This window comes from Glycine soja, chromosome 8 (assembly GCF_004193775.1).
Source record: "Glycine soja cultivar W05 chromosome 8, ASM419377v2, whole genome shotgun sequence".
Taxonomy (NCBI): Eukaryota; Viridiplantae; Streptophyta; class Magnoliopsida; order Fabales; family Fabaceae; genus Glycine; species Glycine soja.
Window position 1 is genome coordinate 20,599,911 of NC_041009.1, and position 14,895 is coordinate 20,614,805.

Sequence of the window (14,895 nt, forward strand, 5' to 3'; positions counted from 1 at the left end):
CACTAATATGTAATGTTCCTCTCTAGTTTAATGCTGCCTAAGTTCTCTCTCTCTCTTTTTTTATCTCTTTTTATCTTTGAATCCCATGTGTCCCCTTCTCTATAATGTCGAATATCAACAAGTTGAAAACATTTTCAAAATTGGAAGTTGGTGCAGAAACAAGTTAAGAGGCATAGAATCTGACACATCACCCAAAAAGTTTTTGATCCATCCAATACCCCCAAATAAAGTTCCGTGGAACCCTACGTGTTGGTCATTCCATGTGGCATTTGTCAAAGTTTATCCACTGGCCCATACTTTTGAGACACCCAACTTGGATTAGATGCCTTTGTTTATTTTATTTTATTTTATTTTTAAAAAACAGATGTAGATGTTGTAGAAAACACTATGTGGTGCAGATTAAACCTCTTTCCCCATTTATATTCATTCCACCAAAGTCTCGTCTCGTCACTTCATTTCATTTCACTTCTTATCTGAATTTACAAGGAACTCAACTAACATGGAAGCATGCTTTCTCTCCCACAATTCCTTCACCAAAACCACCGATCAACTCATCCCCACAATAAGAAACGGGTCTCTACCACACCATAAGCGATCTTCTCAACATCTTCAGTGTAGAAAAACTAGAATTCCACTTCCCATATCATGTAAGTTCCTCATATTAAGATCAATATTCATTCATTTTCTAGCACTGAAGTATGAGTAAAAATAGTTCACTTTTACACATCTGATCACAAAAAAATTACCATCTAAGTTGTGGAGGTATACAATATTACTTTAAAAATCATATATAGTGATAGTATTAAGATGTAAACCTAGAATTTTTTATAAACCATCCAAACCTTTCATCGCTGTAATTATACTATAGTGATCTTAGGTTTATGATCAACTTTATTATAGTTATAGACTTATAGTGCATGAAAATTAAGCTTATTTCATAGTCTCAAGATCTAATCCTTTTAATCTTAGAATTTGTGATGTGATCATAGGCTGCCACATGTCATCACCATCACCGTTTGGTGATGATGACAAACCTACCCTAAGTAGTGATTGGCGATCTTTCCGTGCAAAATTGGTGGCAGGAGAACAATTAACAAGGCATGTTGAGGAGGTGAATGATCTAGACACTGTTGTGGATCATCCTCCACTGATCACCATTGGTGACAAATGGGCACACGTAATCCACGAGCCCGAAAATGGGTGCTTACTAATTGCCACCGAAAAGCTTGATGGGGTCCATATTTTCGAACGGACGGTCATCCTTCTCCTATCAACTGGGCCCTTAGGCCCATCAGGGATCATCTTGAATCGTCCATCGTTGATGTCCATCAAGGAGACTAGATCAACGGCTCTGGATGTGGAGGGCACGTTTTCCAATAGTCCCTTGTTCTTTGGGGGGCCCTTGGAGGAAGGGATTTTTTTGTTGAGTCCAAAAGAGGGTAATGGTGGTGATGGGGTGGGGAAGAGTGGGGTGTTTGAGGAAGTGATGAAGGGTTTGTATTATGGGGCAAAGGAAAGTGTTGGTTGTGCTGCTGAAATGGTGAAGAGGAATGTGATTGGGCTTGGGGATTTTAGGTTCTTTGATGGGTATTGTGGGTGGGAGAAGGAGCAATTGAGAGATGAGATAAGGGCTGGGTATTGGACTGTGGCTGCGTGTAGCCCCAGTGTGGTTGGGCTGGGGAGTGTGGGAAGTATTGGGCTTTGGGATGAGGTTCTTGGGCTTATGTCCAGAAGGAAGGTCATGTGAGGTGATATAGAAATAGTTTCCAACAAGAAAGTGAGCTTTGGACCTGTTGTTATAAGGATCTGACAATTTCTAGGCATAAGAAAAGAAACAGAATTGTCTGATTCGGTTGAATTCTTACGTGCTGTAAGCCTTGTAAATTATAATTATTTTCCAAATTGATATGTCTTTGTGTGATTCGTTGTTGTGTTTAATTGTTTGATGACGTTCACTCGAGAGATTTTTGCGTTCTTCACGGTGAAAATATCTGGTCCTAAAAGCAATATATCTGTAATCCATAACTATTATAACCACAATTATTTCAATTGGTATATACATCTACTATTCTCGCAACTGTTTTTTCCATTATTACTCATCCAAAAAATAAAAGCAAGAAAAAAATATTATCGGTCTTAGGTCTCAGGTGAGGTGGATAACATACTTAACCGTCTTACTATCACACGAATCTCAATTTTTTGGTAAAACAAATTGCCTCATTTGGCCCTTGTATGTATAAATGCATTTCACCCTTATAAAAGTTAAATGCTAGGAAAATGATTTGTCATATTTGTGTGTTTCCTACAGTATTATTGTTCATTACAACCTGTTGTCGGAATGATACTGGAGCAAGTTATCGGATTCGACCATGATAGAATAAAAAAAAAAAATCACTGGTGAAAGATAACCAACATCGTTATTATGGTGACTAAAAAAACAAATTGTTTTTAATAATAATTAAGCCAAAATTAATGAACTTGAACTCTAATAATGTAAAACAGTTTTCTATAGGAATACTTGTTGGGGACAAAGCCTAATAAAATTACAAAAATGGCATTTATTTGGGCACGAGACGTGACGAAAGCATTTACGTGGCAATGGGTCGGTTACTCACTTACTCGGTTGGTTTTGGATTCATTTAAAACTTGTGAGTGAGAGTTGCCCTTTTAAACTTATTTCATTGTTCTCTTTGGAAGAAGAAGAAAATGGAGGAGGAACAAAACGGCGGTCGTTTCGACCTCATAATCCTGGGCGCCTCAGGCTTCACAGGCAAATACGTCCTCCGCGAAGCCCTCAAATTCCTCAACACCCCATCCTCCCCCCTCAAATCCATAGCCATAGCGGGCCGAAGCCCACAAAAACTAACCCAGGCCCTTCAGTGGGCCTCCAGGCCCAACCCTCCCCCCTCCCTCCCCATCCTCACCGCGGACACCGCCGACCCCTCCTCCCTCCGTTCCCTCTGCGCCCGCACGGGCCTCCTCCTCAACTGCGTGGGCCCCTTCCGCCTCCACGGCGAGCCCGTCGTGGCCGCCTGCGCCGCAGCGGGCTGCGACTACCTCGACATCTCCGGCGAGCCCGAGTTCATGGAGCGCGTGGAGGCCGCGCACCACGAGCGGGCCGTGGAGACAGGAGCGCTTGTAGTATCGGCTTGTGGATTCGACTCCGTGCCCGCGGAGCTCGGCGTGATGTTCAACTCCAGGCAGTGGATGGGGCCCGCCGCGCCGAATCGCGTGGAGGCTTACGTGGCGCTTGAGTCTGAGAAGAGGATTGTGGGGAACTTTGCTACTTACGAATCTGCGGTTCTCGGTGTTGCCAATGCGCACCAGTTGCAGCAACTCAGAAGGTCACGCCCAAGAAAACCTAGGCCTCAGGTTACATTTTTTTTTTTAAAAAAAGAAAAATGTTTAGTGCCTATACTATAGTTGAATCTTATTTTTACTTTTTAGTCTCTAAATTCTTTTATCTTTGGTTGAATCTTGTTTTTACATTTTAGTCTTTTAAACTTTTGAAATCATGAAATTTAGTTAGCTGAATTTTATAAAAAAAAAATAAAAAAAAATTGTTCTTAGTTACTCCTCGCAATCTGAACTCTGAAGTTAAAAAATCAGATGCAGAAATTAGGAAGTAAGCCAATAGATTAAAATTGTGTTTTTTATTATGTTATTGTAAAATTATGTCTGAAGCAATTGCTTTTGCATTCTTTTTTCTATACATATTTGTTGGATTTATGTTGAAATAGGCGTAGTAACATTTTCAACTGCAAATCAAACATGCATTAAATTGTATGATATAAAAGTTTGGAAACAAAAATAGAATTCAACAAAAATATAAAAACTAAAAACATATTTTATCTCTTTTTACAATTATTTACTTTTTTTTCTTGGAAGATTTTAAGATTGAGAAAACCAAGGTATCAAAACAAAATAAGAACTAAGAATAACAATTTTATGAACTTAAGATACCTAAGGAGAACTTTTGTTTAATTTTAATGTTTGGTTACTTTTTTAAGACTTAAAGGCTTGAACTTGTTTATTTCCTTGACTTTTGTTGGTATACTTGTTTATTTTGCTCAAGACATATAACTTTTTATTGTTAACTATGAATGTTTCATGGATTTTGGTTAATTTTTTAAAATTTGTAGCATTTATATGTATATAGTATTAATTATTTAATATGTATAAAAAAATTCACAATAGCTGTCATCTTGCTATGGCCTATCTTGCTATAGGGTAGGGTTTTGGGGTTGGCTGCTATGCACTGCTATCTGAGATTGATAACTATGGAAATAACAATTATAGGTGTAGATAGACAAGAGTAGTTCTTTTAGTTATTAAAAAATCTGATTCCAAGTGTCCTCCTTACAAGGCATATGAATGAGATTTTTGCTGGTATTCATAATTCAGAATACTGTCATGAGAAGGTATGCATCCTACAATTGCTTTTGCATTCTTTTTTCTATACATATTTGTTGGATTTATGTTGAAATAGGCGTAGTAACATTTTCAACTGCAAATCAAACATGCATTAAATTGCATGATATAAAAGTTTGGAAACAAAAATAGAATTCAACAAAAATATAAAAACTAAAAACATATTTTATCTCTTTTTACAATTATTTACTTTTTTTTCTTGGAAGATTTTAAGATTGAGGAAACCAAGGTATCAAAACAAAATAAGAACTAAGAATAACAATTTTATGAACTTAAGATACTTAAGGAGAACTTTTGTTTAATTTTAATGTTTGGTTACTTTTTTAAGACTTAAAGGCTTGAACTTGTTTATTTCCTTGACTTTTGTTGGTATACTTGTTTATTTTGCTCAAGACATATAACTTTTTATTGTTAACTATGAATGTTTCATGGATTTTGGTTAATTTTTAAAAATTTGTAGCATTTATATGTATATGGTATTAATTATTTAATATGTATAAAAAAATTCACAATAGCTGTCATCTTGCTATGGCCTATCTTGCTATAGGGTAGGGTTTTGGGGTTGGCTGCTATGCACTGCTATCTGAGATTGATAACTATGGAAATAACAATTATAGGTGTAGATAGACAAGAGTAGTTCTTTTAGTTATTAAAAAATCTGATTCCAAGTGTCCTCCTTACAAGGCATATGAATGAGATTTTTGCTGGTATTCATAATTCAGAATACTGTCATGAGAAGGTATGCATCCTACTTTCCTAGTGGATGATAAATTCTGTTCGTTTCTAAGATCATGTGATAAATTGACTCCACTCCCACCTGCTTGTTGTTTCTGTTGTTGGCTGGGGCTCCTCACAATGTCTTGGACTGAGATTAACTTAAGCTAATGTATATAGTGTCTATCCTTTTTTATAATTTTAACATTGTGTAATTTAAAAACTTATATTTTCATTGTTGTAGATTCCTGGACCTCCTACTTCAAAAGGAGAAACTATAGAGAACAACAAGAAAATTGGTCTTTGGGCAGTGAAGTTACCTTCAGCAGATTCAATTGTAGTTCGACGAACGCTAGGGATTCTAACAGAAAACCTCCATGGTCTCCCTGGGCTGAACGAGAGTGCTGAGACAGTTGAGAAAAGGGAAGCCTTCTGGTCATCTGTGAAGCCAGCTCATTTTGGTGTGAAAATAGGCTCAAAATCTTTCTTGGGCATTCTCCGAATCATCATGGTTGGAGTTTTCATTGGTCTTTTTGGAAGTATTGGTTTTGGAAGGCAGCTTCTTTTGAAATTTCCTGAAATATTCAGCCTTGGTTGGTTCAGGAAGAATGGCCCCTCTGAAGAGGAGGTGGAAAGTGCTTCCTTCAAGATGTGGTTTGTTGGACATGGTTATAGTGATGGGAGCATTGCTTCACAGGGAAACACAAAACCTGACATGGAGATTGTAACAAGGGTTATGGGACCTGAAGTTGGATATCTGACCACACCAATAATTCTTATTCAGTGTGCTCTTGTTCTTCTCTGCCAACGTGACAGCCTTCCAAAAGGAGGAGTTTACCCTCCTGGGATCATCTTTGGTCCAACTGATCTCCAGGAAAGACTTCAACAAAATGGAATATCCTTTGATGTCATCTCAAAAAGCACCATTTCTTGACTTTTGCAGTTTAGTAGAAACAAGTACTGTTCATAAAACTGAATTATTATAAATGAGTGGGGATAGACTATTTCTTTTGTTTAACTAAGTTTTATAAGGATATACTAAGATTTGGCTTGATATGCGTTTGGATCAATGAATCATATTTTTTTCTGCTATACTTGCTCAATTACTTTTATCTTGAGTTCAAACAACAGTGGGTGGTAGGGGAGAAGAAAATATCCATGTCAACCTAACATTAAACAACATATAAAAACATTTGTAACAAAATATATTTTAATTTTATTATTCATAAAATGGTGTAAAAATGACATGGGAAAATAAATGTGCATTTCAATGAAGTGTCAAATTGTTTTCCGATAGTATTTACTTATTTGTAAAATTCCATCAATGCCATAGTAGAGAAAGCACGACAAACAACTTGAAACCTAGAAAATCCAGAACGCTTGCCCAAACTCTCAAATTGTTTCTCAGTTCTTTCCCTTCCACCAGGTGTAATAAACATGATGATATCAAGAATTGAAATCATTTTGTAATCATTTGTAGGTTCTGAATCTACTGGTAGTATGAGATCCCCAACTATGACCTTCCCGTTTGGTGGCAAAGCTTTGTGACAATTGCTTAAAAGTTATATGGCTTTTTCATCCGACCAATTATGGCATAGCCTGGAACAATGTTATCCACATAAGGACACAAATTTTGATTACCAGTACATCAGTGAGATTTGATCAAGTTATCCAAAAAAGAATTATTGAACTTTAGGGAATGTGTTTACTAACCTTTAGCATTATGGCATCACCCTGTGGAACACCTTCAGACATATTCCCCCAATATGCTCAACCCCTAAATGAAATTTTTTATTTTATGAAAATTAAATTTTTTTTATAGAACTGGTCACTCTATCATTATACTTCTAGGAGATGTGGTTGAATGACTCCTCTAGAAACAAGTAGTTGTGGCTAGAGAGATGGATTGATTACCTGGGTGGTGAATTTTCAATCACATGTGGGAGGTCAAAATTAATCCCTCTTAATTGAAGGGTATTTGGAGATGATTGATAACAATTGTCAAATCATGTCAAAACAAATAAAAACTTAGAAATTTTGCAGTATATGATTAATCTAAATCGATTCAGAGATACGATTCAATTTGATTTTTACTTTAGTTCACTTATAAATAGCAAGGACAATTTCAACGAATAGTTTGTAGGCACTAGAAAGAAATGTAAAAACACATAACAGAAATGCGAAATCTAAATTGAAACAAAATTTTAGTTGCAGAATACAAACAAAATTGCACAAACAGGGTGTAAAATAGATTCGAGATCATCAATCCAATTCACCAAACCAATGCAAATCAAATTATCATAGTTCTGCATAGAATAATCAAGTTGTGAAAGTTCAATCAATGTCATTAGAGTTAGTTCAATCGAATTAATTCCTAAATTCAATGAGATCACAAATTAGGTTGGAATATCATCCAAACAATTTGTCATTAAGTTCAAAATTAGGAAAAGAATCCCTAACCTAATTTGTTTTCAATCCTAAGCATATTCATAATCATCAAAATTGAAAATAAGATTGAAAAAAAAGATAAACATTCACATAGACTAGAAATATTAAACCAAAACTCAAATTCAGCCTTGTTTGGATTGGATCTTGGATTGATTGAGTGTTTAACCTTTCATGATCATCACTAGTGGAAAAGCCATGAAATTTGTGCAAGAAAAAAGAAGAATGTTTGCTGAAAACTTGTTCCACTGGTCAGCGATGCTAATCGGCAAGTGCATCGAGTCGCACAAGTAATATAAAACAGTAAGAACCGAGTATCGAATCACATGAAACTTGTTTCATTCAGAAAGCATCATTCAGTAGGTAAACATTTGTATAAAGCCAGTAAATATAAAGAGAAGTTGTGTCTACAGTTCTAATTTAACTACAAAATTAACTACCTAAATGTGAGAGATAAATAGATGATTAAAACGTTGGATCTTTCTACTAAACAAAATGATGTAATTAACTATTTTTCTCTATTTAAGGTTGTTTCTGTGTTCTATGCCGAAAATGACTACTCAAACCAAGATTCTTCTAGTGAATGAATCTAATTCTATTTAAACTTCGTTCTAGATCCCTTGTCGAACTTAGCTTAAACGAATTGCATTAAGATTACGACATATTATAAACTAAATCCTTGCACTCTGTGTCCAAACATACAGTTCTCTAGCCTGCTCTATCAAGTTCTAAGGATTTAAAGTACTTCCCAATGCTAAAAATCCTAACTTTACACACAAATGGGTGATCAAGCCACAAGCATGCAAGAATTAAATACAGATAGAAGCAATGAACACATAAAAACAACTTTAAATAGATAGTGAAGAGTTTTACATCAAAGCTCAGCAGAAATCCCCAACAAGAAATTTAGCCTTCCATTGCAAGTTAGCACCTTTCAGCACCAAGATAAGGTTTTTGAGGGAAAATTAAGATTATAAAGTGGTGGGGATGTCTCCTCCACCTCTAGAAACCTAACAATCACTCTTAAACCTAAAATCCTCTTGAAAGCTGAGGCCTTTCGTTCAAGCTTTTCTCTCTTGCTCTGTTATGTCTCTCTCCCCGAAGTCTCTCAGAACTCCTCTTTTTTATTTTTTGACAACTTCAGTCTTTCAAGGGCTTTTTGATCCTGAAGGCTTGCTTAGCGCCATTTTCCTGCTAAGCGCGAGTTAGTGAATTTTTGCTTAGCGAGCTGGGCACGCTTAGCGTGAGAAGAGACAAATGACTCGCTGAGCGAGCGTTAGTCGTCATTTACGACTAACTTTTGTATTGAAAAGTTTTATGAAATTTATGTCTTTTCCCCGATTTATGGTTCTTTTTTTAGGATTGTACATATTTTTTATGTTTAGTTTAATTTTACTTAGTAGATACTCCCAATATTGTGAATTAAGGTGGTTTAACTTCAGTTTCAGGTCAAAGGATGGAAAAAAAAGAAGGTTAAAACAGCTGTTGTCTCACTAAGAGAGGCATATGAGCTTAGCGAGGATCATTCGCTAAGCGAGACACTCAGTTTGCTTAGTGGATTGAGAGGATTTGGAAGAGAATCTATCATTCATGCACGTGCCCAGCATGCCATTAGCTCGCTCAACGAGTCATTTGTCTCTTCTGGTCACTAACTCGCGCTTAGCGAGAAAATGGCGCTAAGCAAGCCTTCAGGATTAGAAAGCCCTTAAAAGACTGAAGTTGGAAAAAAAAGAGTGAGCAGTAGAGGAGAGACATAATAGAGCTGAAAAACATAACGAGAGAGAAGAGCTTGGACGAATAGCTTTAGCCTTTGAGAGATTTTGAGTGATTGTTAGGTTTTAGAGGTGGAGGAGACACCCCCACAACTTTGTAATCTTACTTATCCTTCCAAAACATGTTCTTGGGCTGAAAGGTGCTAACTTGCAATGGAAGGCTAACTCTTTTGTTGGGGGTTTCTGCTGAACTTTGATGTAAAATCCTTTACTATCTATTTAAAGTTGTTATTATGTGTTCATTGCTTCTATTTGCACTTAATTCTTGCATGCTTGTGGCTTGATCACCCATTTGTATGTAAAGTTAGGATTTTTGGCATTGGAAAGTGTTTTAAATCCTTAGAACTGGATAGAGTAGGTTAGAGAACTGTATGTCTGGACACGAAGTGCATGGATTTAGTTTATATTATGTCGTATTCTTAATGCAACTCGTTTAGGCTAAGTTCGACGAGGGATCTAGAACGAAGTTTAAATAGAGTTAGGCCATTCACTCGAGGAATCATGGTTTGGGAGAGTTGTTTTCGGCATAGAACACTAAAACAGTCTTAAATAGAGAAAAATACTTAGTAAGATCAAGTAGGTTCAGTAGGAAGACCCAATGTTTTAATCATTTGTTTATCTCTCACATTTAGATAGTTAATTTTGTAGTTAAATTAGAATTATAGACTCAATTTCTTTTTATATTTACTGGCTTTATACAAATGTTTACCTATTGAATGAATGCTCTTGGAATGAAACAAGTTCCCTATGATTCGATACTCAGTTCTTACCGTTTATACTACTTGTGACTTTGTACACTTGCTGATTAGTATCGCAGTTAGGTGAGTGCGAAGCGAACAACGAGCTGATGGCGCGTTGACCACGTGCATGAATGACAGATTCTCCCAACTTGCTAAGCGAGCTGAGTGCCTCGCTTAGCGAGACACCAGTTGCTTCAACCTTTTTCTTCTTCATCCTTTAGCCTGAAACTGAAGTTGAACCACATTAATACACAATATTGGGAATATCTACTGAGTAAAATTAAACTAAACATAAAAATATATACAAACCTACAAAAAGAACCATAAATTGGGGAAAAGATATAAATTTCATGAAACTTTTCAATACAAAAGTTAGTCGTAAATGATGACTATAAAACTCTCCCAGATTTACAGTTTTGGTTGTCCTCAAGTAAATAAAGAACAATTCACTTGTCCTCAAGTGACAAAATCACAGTGGTTATGCAAAATTGTATTTGTTCCAAAGCATTCAATCACATGAACACAAGTGGCAAACAATGCTTCAACCAACAAATTTTCATAAAGATATGCAGAATTGCAAAGATATGAACATGGTTATTAAGCAACACAAATGAAATAAGCTAGCAAGCAAGACAAGTATCAAGGAAGGTTCATCAAGCCAAATCCTCACGGTCACTTTTCACTCATAAGAACAAGTGTTTAAGGCAATTATTCAGTCAACAACCAACACAAGTCTCAACTTTTGCATTTCATCTCATGACATACAATCACAAACAGATAAATTGAATCCAAAGGACTTTCTTGGCTTGTAATGAGGCTGAGCTGCAAACAATTCATGGTTTTTCTAGGATGCAAAAGCTTAGGTTCTAGGAGAGCATTCATCCTTAGGTCAACTTTTTTCTTTTTATTCCAACTTCTATTGACTTGCCACATACATGTAAGGCACTTAGCTTGAGTAACAACACACACATACTTTTATTCTTGAAATTTCTTGAAATTTTCTTTGAACCATGATGCTCTCCTACAACCTAAGAAAAGGTAGATGGAGATTACAATTCAACAGGCTCAAGTTTAATTCAATCAATCAAATTTAAGCTCAACGTGGGTGCAAGGGATAATTCATTCATGAACAGGGTAAGCTATTTGGCTAAGTGGCTATTTCAATCAATCATGGCCTTCATCATTTCCAAATTCATGCATTCATTCAGTATTCAGAGATTCATGCAAAAGTTGGTACTCAATGCTAGTCGATCTCTCACAATTAAGGTTCACACAACTCACCGGGTTATGGCTAATGATTACCTTCACAATTTACCTGTCAAACCAACTAACATTTTCACTCACGTCCCTAATTCATGTTCTTTCTTATCTAATTATTGCATACTCATTCAAAGCATGTGATCTCATCATCGCAATTCACTCAATTCATGCCATTGATTGATTCAAATCATTCACAAACACAAAATTTTCAAACCCAAGCAAACCACTGCATATATAAATGTAAACTGTTCAAAAAGTTGTAAAATTTTCTGAAAAAGTAAAATAAATACTAAACTAAAACTGAAACATAAAAAAAATTGTATCTAAAAAGCAGAAAAATAAATCATAGTCTTGTCATCACTCATCATGCCCCGATGTGGGCTCATCCTAAGGTAAAGAAGGGGCATCCTTGGCTAGCTGAGGTGTCTCATGTGCTGTAGTGGGTCAGGGATCCCAGGTGCTCTGCGCCGCTGCTAAATCAGCTGTATAATTAGTGTCCTCGGTGCCTTCCTCATCCTCTGAGACCTCCACTAATGGTGTAGCAGCAGGTGAAGTCTGTGGAGTGGCCTCTGATGTGACCTCCGGTGTGGGTTGTGCCTCTGGCTGCGACTCCTGGGCTGTAGGAGCCTCACCTCCCCCTAGTGGAGAAGGCTGGACTCTTGGCCAAGCCACCTGGGCCATAAATGCCTCCATGCTCATGATGGGCTGATGCTGAGCCAAATCATGGATACTCTGCATCACCAAGCATAAGCCATGGTGAAGGCTTTACAGCATCGGCACTAGAACGTTTGAACTCTACATGGAGATGCCGAAGGCTGGAGCTGGAGGAGCAGAAGAAGAAGGGGCAAAAGTGTCCGATGGTCCCCGAGCCCTAGCTTTGCGGGTCCCCGAAAAAGTGATCGTGGGATCATCCGGGTTCCAGTAATTCTTCCTGATGTATGCCAAATTAATGGCAAGGCTCAGGGACTCGAAGGTCAATGAGTCTGGAACTACTCCTCGGGCCACGCACAAGGCTGTGATAAGTATAGGGAATCTAAGCCTAGAGGAGTTGGACTGAGCCATCTGTGAGATCTGGCCTGATATGAGTGAGCCCACGTCGATGTCCATCCTCATAACAAGTCCATAAACTAACCTCACGTTGTCCATATTCAAATCGGAGGTGTGAGAGGTGGGGGCGAGGTTAGAATATGACAGGACGCTCCAGGTCTGCGCCACTGTATTCAAATCCTTCCTCAGGAGCTTCCAGGTGCGCCCTCTGCATTAAGTACAAATCCCTTCCTTGGGATGTAGAGTTTAGCGACCAGCTCCTGAGGGTCTATGCGAGTGTTGCAGAACCTGGTATATGCAGTATACTGCTCCCCTGGCTCTAGAACTGGTGGTGTCTCCAGAAAAGCATTAAGAGAGGCAACATCAAATTTAATCAACTTCCCCCGCACTCGGACCTTCCTGGGGGATTTGTCTTTAGGATCATATAGGTTTGCATAAAATTCCTTGAACCAGGCCACATCTATGTGCCCATCCATCTACCTGGTCAAGGATTTATGCCAGTTCTGCCTCTCAAGTTCCCTGCGGAACTCATCGTACTCCGTGATGTAAAAAATAACATTCCTCTCTGGAAGAATGTTCCAGGAGTGAATGTTCTGATCATATCTCTCCCAGGCGCCCACAGATATGAATCTGGTAGTGTCATAGGGCTCCCTGGGTCTGGAGGCGGTAGCTTTTCTCTTTTTGGAGGCCATCTCCATCAAAAAGAACCACAGGAATCAAGTTAGACATGTTTTATTTCAAACTGAAATCAGAAAAATAAAACAGAATAACTGACTGGGCGCTTAGCGAGATAGACTCGTTTAGCGCGCCTTATGAAAATAATAAGATACACTTATCACGCAGGGCGCACTTAGTGCGACTACACAAAAACAAAGACTCTGGCTAAGCGAGACACACTCGCTTAGCTGAAATAGCACAATGGCTAAGCGAGCATGGCTCACTAAGCCTTATTCTCGGACATAGAGCTAATTGCGCTTAGCGAGATTGACTCGCTTAGTGCAACACACTACACAGGATTAGCGCCAGCAGGCACTTAGCCCAAATTTGACTATTGGAACATAATTGGCTTAGCGAGCAGGCTCGCTAAGCCCAATTCCAAAATAGAGAAGAAATTGCGCTTAGTGAGACTGACTTGCTTAGCGCAAGAACATAAAATTAGAAAACTAAATTTCCTTAGGCTTAACGAGATTGACTCACTTAGCCTAGGCTTATTCAAGCTACAGAGGCATGGTTGCTTAGCGAGACTGACTCGCGTAGCCACCAACAGAAGACCAAAAGCCTCTTAGACTCTGACCCAAGCAACACAACTCGCTAAGCATGGAACGCCGACTTAGTGAGTTCATACGAACACAAACAAAATCTGGAAATTTAAATGCTCGTTAAGTCGAAGTGCAGTGGCTTAGCGAGTTCATACAGAAATTCAAATATTCAAACAAAAACGATGAACACGCTTAGCGGGATAGGGTCGGCTTAGCGAGTTCATCAGAAAACCCCAAAATTCATCCAAAATTGATGAACTTGCTTAGCGAGCAGGCTCGCTTAGCGAGTACATCGAAAATTCCAGAAAAAATTGGGGCTTTGCAGCCCCTAACTACAGGCCACTATTAGGTCTCAAAACCTAATCAAATCAAAGCAATATAACCTACATTATGTGCGAAACGAAACCCCTAACAACATACAATCTAACAACTAAGCAAACAACAACAACATCAATCACAAAATCGAAACTTTAAGAGCAACTAACATGGCTTCTATCCTAAGGTTCAAAAACAAAAATTTAAAAGCAAGGTACAAGATACTTACTTGGATTTATGAGAGTGTTGAGAAAAGAAGGAAGCAAAGAAGCAAAGATGCAAGGGAAGTGCAGTGCAGGAATGTCAATGATGAGTATGAGAGATATTTTTAAATTATGCACAAAAGAAACTGCCTAAGGCAGCAATGTTTATTTTTGGCAATTTCGACTGTCTCACTTAGCGCGCGTGACTCGCTAAGCGAGCACTCAGTGAGGTTTGAATTTTCAGATTTTAAATTCACGCGCTTAGCGGGACATCTAGCTTAGCCCAATTTGAAAATTAGAAAACCCGAGAAGGATTTGGGCTTAGTGCGAAGGGTACGCGCTTAGCGAGATCTACAACTCTGATTGGTTTGCAACTTTCGCTTAGCAGAACATGTGTCTGCTTAGCGAATTAAATGCTTCTTGATGTAGTAGTGGGGCACGCTTAGCGAGACTATCTCACTTAGTGCAATTTCAAACCCGAGAGGGATTTAGGCTTAGCGGGCTGACCCGTTGGGCCCAATTCACATGAAGGTCCAGACAGAGAAGGAATTGCGCTTAATGCAATGATTGCACTTAGCGAGATGATGTTGTGTGCTTAGTGATAAGACTCGCTTAGCCTAATTCCATTAAATGCAATTCTAGAGAGGTTTTTGGGCTTAGCGCACAAGTCTCGCTTAGTGAGACCTCATTAGCCAATGGGTAGGGGTTG

The 14,895-nt window shown here is 38.1% G+C and overlaps 2 protein-coding genes and 1 pseudogene across 3 annotated transcripts; 2 read left to right on the forward strand and 1 right to left on the reverse strand.

Moving 5' to 3' along the window:
• Nucleotides 1-416: 416 nt before the first annotated feature.
• On the forward strand, nucleotides 417-1,960 carry LOC114422675 (UPF0301 protein Plut_0637-like). 2 transcript variants are annotated; one of them, XM_028389150.1, is made up of 2 exons: nucleotides 417-647; nucleotides 990-1,960. In XM_028389150.1, the coding sequence occupies exons 1-2, from the start codon at nucleotides 500-502 to the stop codon at nucleotides 1,745-1,747; spliced, it is 906 nt and encodes a 301-aa protein (XP_028244951.1). In that variant the 5' UTR covers nucleotides 417-499; the 3' UTR covers nucleotides 1,748-1,960. The 2 variants fall into 2 exon arrangements, with proteins under 2 accessions (XP_028244951.1, XP_028244952.1); XM_028389151.1 differs by having other exon boundaries at nucleotides 510-647; nucleotides 970-1,960.
• A 689-nt stretch (nucleotides 1,961-2,649) lies between these two features.
• On the forward strand, nucleotides 2,650-6,237 carry LOC114422674 (probable mitochondrial saccharopine dehydrogenase-like oxidoreductase At5g39410). The gene is made up of 2 exons (XM_028389149.1): nucleotides 2,650-3,372; nucleotides 5,390-6,237. The coding sequence occupies exons 1-2, from the start codon at nucleotides 2,707-2,709 to the stop codon at nucleotides 6,077-6,079; spliced, it is 1,356 nt and encodes a 451-aa protein (XP_028244950.1). The 5' UTR covers nucleotides 2,650-2,706; the 3' UTR covers nucleotides 6,080-6,237.
• A 212-nt stretch (nucleotides 6,238-6,449) lies between these two features.
• LOC114424004 overlaps nucleotides 6,450-14,895 on the reverse strand; it is a 28,866-nt pseudogene continuing 20,420 nt past the window's right edge.